This window comes from Astyanax mexicanus, chromosome 1 (genome assembly GCF_023375975.1).
Source record: "Astyanax mexicanus isolate ESR-SI-001 chromosome 1, AstMex3_surface, whole genome shotgun sequence".
Lineage (NCBI taxonomy): Eukaryota > Metazoa > Chordata > Actinopteri > Characiformes > Acestrorhamphidae > Astyanax > Astyanax mexicanus.
Genome location: NC_064408.1, coordinates 21,625,293 through 21,632,969, shown reverse-complemented (window position 1 = coordinate 21,632,969; position 7,677 = coordinate 21,625,293). Strand labels below are relative to the sequence as shown.

Genomic DNA, 7,677 nt, shown 5'->3' with positions numbered 1-7,677 from the left:
AAATGTTTACTGGACCGTGAAAACAAATGCATCACAGAGCTGTTCTAGGGTGCCTCTATTCTAGGGCCCTACATCCTTGCTTTATGACAGCTCCAGAAACAGAAACATAGCGTGATTTTCACTCCACCAGGTGAGTGAGCCTGAGTGGACACCTGCGTAAGTTGAAGCTGTTTAATCACTGTTTAATTCATCTCTCTCTCGCGCGCGCGCGCATTATGTTTCAGTCTCTCTCTCTCTCTCTCTCTCTCTCTCTCTCTCTCGCATTATGTTTCAGTCTCTCTCTCTCGCTATTTACAGGCGCGCTCTCGCTCTCTCTCTCTCTCTCGCGTTATGTTTCAGTCTCTCTCTCTCGCTATTTACAGGCGCGCTCTCGCTCTCTCTCTCTCTCTCGCGTTATGTTTCAGTCTCTCTCTCTCGCTGTGTCCTATACTCACACTCTCTCTCGCGCGCGCGCGTTATGTTGGCACTGCATGACTAACTACCGATTTCCACCCCCGAAGGGGCAACGCTGATCAAGCGCGGGAAAAACGCCGGGCTCCGAATTTTCACGAAGGGTGGCGGGGAAGAACGAAGGCGTGGCGGACCGCCGCACTGAAATGAACGTGGCGGAAACCCTGTTTATTGTTTTCTAAATACGACTTAATTATCTTGTTCCCATACCCAAGGGTATACCATACCCTTCTCTTGCTAGCTAAAAAAATGTAGCAAAAATCCAGTTGGTCTTCATCAGATAGCCTAAGCTAGTCTTTCATGGTCAAGGTGGTTGGAAAGCTGACCAACCAAGCGAAAAACATTAACCCCCTGAAGTCTGAGGCCTTTTTGAGTCTGACATGCCATGGCATTTTTACACTCGCCTTAAATGCACATGCATAATTAATCCATTTTTATTTAAGTCTACTCTAAACACAGACATATTTATTTATATAACTGATATACTATAATGTAAAAACACACATTGTAAGAATTTCTTGTTAAGTTTGATTAAAGCAGCAGTCCCTATTTACACATTACATCCTGGCACAGCCATTCTGGCAATTGCATATATATTTATTCTAAAAACAGAGTGGTCTTGAAGGTTTGTTGGATGTAACTGCTGTCTACCTGTTGACAGTACTTCGTAAATGAACAAAATGAACAAAACAATATACACAAAACACAGATTTTCATACAGCACAATTTATTTACTTTTACCTGCATTAAAACTGCTCCAAACATGGACTAACACTATATAAAATATTTTAATCTTTTTGAAAAAGTATTACTATTTTTGTAAAGATTTGAATCTTTTTTTATATATGTGTTTAAATACTGAACCTTAAACATGAAACAAATTTGAACTTCTTACAGATTTGAGACTTCTTTTTAAAAATATTTAAATCTTTTTGAAAACTGATTTGAACATTTTTTAAAATGAACCTTAAAAGAACCAAATATTTTAAAGTAGTTTAAATCAATTTTCAGAAATGTTTTGAATCCAAGACACTTGCAGGAGATTTGAAAATAACCATATAGGTTATAAAAATTGAGTCTTCTAATGATGACCTAACAAATGAGTCTTTTAAACAGTGATTCAAACATTTTGAAAACTAATCCCGCGGGCCTTGTAAGATCTTAGTGTCTATAATAAATAGGTCAGAAGCGTTCTTTGACCAAAAACTACATTTCCCACAATGCTTGTCGATTGCATTACCCGCGAAGTTACGGCTTACTGCCACTACATGGCAGTGTAGTCATTGATGTGGAAACCCTGCCGGAGGGAAGGCGTAACTTCGCGGGTGGAAATGAGACATACAAATGTTTATCCCATAATGTCCAGAAAAAGAAAAGTTGATGCAGACCATACAGTCTATGATACAGACGGACGGCTGTGCTTCAAGGCGAAAGACCGGTATGCCTTTTGTGTTACGAAGAGTGTTACTGACCAAAATAAACGCTTTTTAGGAGAGATATAAGTTATGTGTAAATATTTATAAGACAATACCTGACAAAATCTGCTTTAATGACGTTAATAAACATCACTGTGACAGCGCTAGTCACAGTTTCACCGCAGCGAGGGACGAGGACGTGAATCACTTATCTAACCAGCCTTTACTGATTTCTGCCCCAATACCCCTTTCAATAACCTCCAATAGCCTTTAATAGTCTTCAGTAGCCTTCAACAGTCTAACCTTGCAGCCGTGGTGTGTTCACTAAACTCCGTAGTTATAAACATCATGAGGTTAGCAGCGCGCTAACTGACCTGTTTATAATGTAATCTGAGCAGTGGCTCCTGCTCTAAACTGCTGCTGTTAGCTGCTTGGGCTGAAAGATGAACTGTAGAGAGCTGTATTATCCGTTTAGTGGGGTTAAGACCTTTATTTCATACACAGAAGAACTTAAAATTTTTAAAAACGCTCCAGACTGGCTCAGCTGAGCCCTGTAGCCCGTGGCTGGGCTGTAGCTCTGACTCAGTAAAGACTGCAGGCTTGTGCTGATTCTGCTGCTGCAGCTCCGACTAGTGGTTGGATGAGGAACTGCTAAATCTGAGGAAATGCTAAATCTGTCACATGTTCTTAACAGCTCACAATTTTTTATTTTATATTTATTAAGCCTTATTTCAGTATAAAACGTTTTGATCAAAGTTAATATAACTTGTATTTGATGTCATTTCTATTCACTTGAATAGTTTGGTTCTTGATTGATGGAGTTTTTGGATTTCATAACATGACAAATTAAAAGGATTTATGTTAATAGAGCAACAAGCAAACATTTTTTCCATGCAACTGTAATATTTGATTGAATAAATAATATATTGAGAGTTATTTAACATTAAGGAGTAATAACATTCATTTTACATTACATTTGGTTACATTTTATTACATTTATAAGTTACATCTGGCCCTCAGAGGACAGCCAATATGCCAATGCGGCCCTCGGCCAAAATGAGTTTGACACCCCTGCTGTAAATGATGATCCCATTATGTGTTCTTTTAAGTGAGTTAAACAAATGCTAATTGCAAAAAATAGCTGTTGACTTTCCATCACGGCCATATTTTTCCATTCAGTCTTTGGAAATATAAAGGTATAACTGACAACTAGAAAAATTGTTGTTAAGTTGTGCTTCATTTGAGTGGTGAAGTAAAGCAAAACCATTTGTAGCACTTGTACTTTGCCCTCAAATAGCCAGTGAAGTGGTATTTGCTTGTGAGAAACTTGCAGTGTTAATTTAATACTAATAGTGTTATAATTATTAAAATTAGTAGTATTAGAATTAGAAACTGGAAATGGAAAGACAGTTTAGTGGTGAAAAATGAAATGGAAAGTGTTTTAGCAACCTACTGGTAGAGGAATGTTCCCCATTTGTTGGGATAATAATTAAGCAATATTACACGAGAGGGAGTGCTGTAGATCAGCACAGCAGTGCCAATATTACATGCTATAGCACAAACCTTGAGTGTATTATTGTAATTATACCACAGTTCCATTACCACTGTTTATTGAAAGATTTTGAGTTAAAGAGGAGGAGAAAATACAGTCAGGTTGGTTAAAAACCCTGCGAGTTAAAATAGTTCCATTGCTGCTCTGTTCGTAGCTGCGCTGTTTGGCTGGTAAGCGCTGCATCGTTGCTAGGTTACCTGTATGTGGCGGAGTAATACATGAGGAGCTTTAGTTACAGTGCATTACCGGCTGATAATGGCACTCAGAGAATGCCTCTCAGCCTATCACATTGCAGGGTTAAAACTAACTGTGTATAATAGTACATATTGTTATAGTAATAGGCACATAAACTATGTTTAATGCATGAAAGTCAAAACAGTCATGGTTCCCAGTATAACAGGACTAGTGTATATATATATATATATATATATATATACACACACCACAGTTAAATAATATTGCATGTACATTTTTAGATAGCTTTTAAATAGATTGAACATTTCAATAATACTTTATAAAATATGGGACAATATGTTAGACACCTGTTTCCTTTATTTTGTGACAAAAAGGAGCAGAATTGTGCTTTTCTCTGTAAAAGGAGTGATTTGTAACATGAAAAACAAAACATTTTTGAGTAGCCATCTTTAAAAATTAAATTACAAAATTACAAATAAATCTGAAGTACCAGGTCAGGAAATATTCCATTGTAAAATATTTGGACAAGGAAAGGTGTAGAAGAACCAGTTTAGTCTTTACAGGGAAACCTAAGGAACCTGTTGTAAATTATCTGCACAGAAAAAGCCACAGAAGAAGCCATAGAAGAGCAGTGCTATCCTTAATTTGTTTAATAAATTGATCTCTTTGGTTGCTGAGTTTTGTGATAAAGTCTATGATCGTTTCCGTCTGCCTTCCAAGTTTCTGAAGTTGACAGGTCGAATCTTCATCTCTGCAAACGGAATCGAATGCTCGTGGCCTTTCCAATGGAACCAGTTTATGCCCTGAACAAACGAAAAGTACAAAATAAAGTACAAAATAAATTATATACTTATAGAAACAAATGGAGGCAGTGGTTGTTGTTTACAAACAAGATTTATTTACTATTCCAAAAATAACTAGTGTATATATTCTGTCTTTTGTGAGAAATAAATTATTTTCTTCACTACTGTAAGTTACTTTATTATTACTTTATTAAGTGCCTTTCATAAATTTAGAAATATAAGTCCAAATAAAGCACATTTTAGTTTTTATAGTAAAAAATATAGAAAAAATGACTTATCTCAAACACAAGAAATGGTTGATATATGGTTATTCATAAGCAGTGCTCATATACAACAAAATGGATTCTCACCTTGCTGTGGCTGTTATCTCCATATCTTCCCATAAGGTTGACCCGATGGCAGTTTTTGTACCAGAAGGCACCTTTATAGGACAGTGCACAGTTCGTCACGGCGATGTCGTTGTCATTGTCGAATGTGGAGAAGGGTCTGTTGTGATGATAGGTCATAGAATCACCTTGAATAGAAATGGATACGGGATGAAATAAAAAAAAACATTAAGAACACATGAAGTTTGTGCATTTTAAAAGAATGCCTTTGGTTTTTTGAATACGGAGTTCTTTTCCACATGCTTGTGCAGGTGTGACAAATTAGGTTACTGGGATCCTTCTCGACCAGAGCTCTGCAGAGACTAGCACTGGTTTACTCTTTTAGGACTAGTAAACTATCTCATAAAGGCAAAAATAGTAAGTATCTCAACACTTCTTCCTGGTAGTTTCAGTCCTGTTACTTAAAACATAAAAAGTAACAGGAAGTGAGTTCCACTTACACACGTTTGAATGGTTAAATATATATGTTATTAGATTCAGAGTTCAAAAAATAAAAAAAATAAGTTTAACTTGGAGGAGTAACAACAAGGAAATGGCACCTAAAAAAATCCAACAGCACAAAGAAATTGCAAAATTAAAAGCTAAGATTGTATTAAATGTGAAATATAATCACATTTTTGCCCCTGGCTTAGTGGGTTAATCAGCCAGAACACTAAACTCTGGAGAGCCGTGGTGAGAGAAGAGCCCAGTTTGACACCTCTGTGCTAGATAAATATATTCTGGTATGTAGATGGCAGACATAGACAAACATAAAAGTGCTGTAAAATATTTGACCTTCAGTCTTGCCATGGCATTGCTAAACTGAGCAGTCTGTGCATATTCTCTCTGACAAACATGCAGATAGACATATATTTTCAGATTTTTGGGATTTGTTTGGCTGAAGTTACATTCATAAAACAAAAGGGGGGGGGGGGGGTGCTTAACTAACCAAACTAGCTTGGTTAATTTATTCAAATACAGACAATTAAAAATATGTAATCAAGGAAATATATTTGAGTTTTTCCCCCTTTTTGTCCAAAGAGTTTTATGTAGTCTATGCAGTCCAGTGCAGTGCAGAAACCACACTGCACATTGGCCCATTTTTCTGTGATTGATTAAGAAGGGGCAACCAAGAATACAAATTTCCTACAAAAGGACATGACTTTAGCCACAGAACATTCAGAGTATAAATACAATGATCAGTGTTTGAAGCCTTCCATCGGTTAGTCAGGCTAAAAGTCTTTCCTCTGCTTCCCCTAAGAGGCATGTTAGTTTTATACATTCTACAAATATTTATGGGTTTGAGTTTGAGTCCGATATAGAAAAAAAGGCCAGGCTGACGAATACACCGCACTGACTGTAGTACAACACTGGCTCTAATAGGTTTCTGCAGGTGTGAGTGAGCTCTGTTGTTCCATCTAGTGGCTGAAAAAGGAACTGTAGCAATGTGCGGCAAAGAAACTGCATGCAGACCTGGAAAAATAAGAGACCACTTCAGTTTCTAAATCATTTTTTCTAATTTTGCTATTTATAGGCACATGTTTGAGTAAAATTAATTATAGACAACATTTCTCCAAATTCCAAATAAAAATATTGTCATTTAAAGCATTTATTTGCAGAAAATGAGAAATGGCTGAAATAACAAAAAAAGCTTTCAGACCTCAAATAATGCAAAGAAAACAAGTTCATATTCATAAAGTTTTAAGAGTTCAGAAATCAATATTTGGTGGAATAACCCTGGTTTTAATCACAGTTTTCATGCATCTTGGCATGTTCTCCTCCACCACCAGTCTTACACACTGCTTTTGGATAACTTTATGCCACTCCTGGTGCAAAATTTTTTTTTGTTGCTAAAAATAAAGTAACTTATCATTTTTAAGTGGTCTCTTATTTTTTTCCAAAATCGTATATTATCATATATTACCAGTCCTATATCACATCTGACATATCAGCCAATCAAAAACTTTGGCTGAATATCATCCAATACAGATACATGGCTGATCAACTTTGCAAATATCTACTTTATTAGAGGTTTGTTTGTTGAAATTAAGATACTTTTACTTTAGTATGCATTCAGGCTTCTGTCTACCTCTGACTTTAAATATACTCAATATTTAAAGAATCAAACATGATAGCTATTCACTGACAAAAGAATAAAATGCGGTTCCAGGTTTTATCGAATGTTTTAGGAATATAAAACAGAAGCACAGATCCTTACCTGCAGTGCCGCTGTATGCACCGATCTGGATCTTGTATCGACTGCGCTGGTCTCCTACATAAAATTTGTCATATTGTGCATAAGCCGTCTCTGGGCCATCCCTTAATTCCACTCGGAGCTCATATTGGCCTGATGCTGTGATTTTGTGAAGGTTCATTAGTCCTGGAAGAAGTAATTGGAGAAAAGAAAAGTATGACACAGTGACTTTTAGTATATGCTCAGTCTAAAGGGTCACATTACAGGACTCTGTAAGTGAAAAGTCAGTGAAGATCCAGTTTTGAGGTCCAGTACTTGTACATTACAATGCTCTTTTACTAGGGGTGTAACAGTACATTATGAACGGTCACGGTTTGTTTGGCGCAAACACACACAGAATAAACAGTACACAGGCAGTATATAGGAAACTTGTGGAACCAATGAACATAATGCAGAACTAATGTTCAGGAAATTAATGGTTGTCTGTTGCTTTCCAGTGTGAACGCAGGGTTAGGCGCTCGTATTCTCTTTCACTCGCTCGCTCTCATTTGTGCGGTCTCTCCTTCTCTCTCTCTCTCGCATGCCATCTCTGTTTTTCACTCTCTCTTAAGCCATCTCTCTCTCTCTCTCTCTCAGATATTATAATACAGCACAAAATTATCTAGTCTGCCACACCTGATCCACGCTACACTATTATTACTGT

At 36.8% G+C, this 7,677-nt stretch overlaps 1 protein-coding gene across 3 annotated transcripts in view; it reads right to left on the bottom strand.

The window, feature by feature from the left end:
- Positions 1 to 3,949: 3,949 nt before the first annotated feature.
- tnca (tenascin Ca) overlaps positions 3,950 to 7,677 on the bottom strand; it is a 50,989-nt gene continuing 47,261 nt past the window's right edge. For all 3 annotated transcript variants that reach the window (XM_049474723.1, XM_049474726.1, XM_049474729.1), the window contains 3 exons: positions 6,999 to 7,160; positions 4,766 to 4,929; positions 3,950 to 4,415 (listed from right to left, as the gene is read on the bottom strand). In XM_049474723.1, the coding sequence (XP_049330680.1) occupies positions 4,305 to 4,415; positions 4,766 to 4,929; positions 6,999 to 7,160 (437 nt within the window). In that variant the 3' untranslated portion in view covers positions 3,950 to 4,304. The remainder of the gene's footprint in view (positions 4,416 to 4,765; positions 4,930 to 6,998; positions 7,161 to 7,677) is intronic.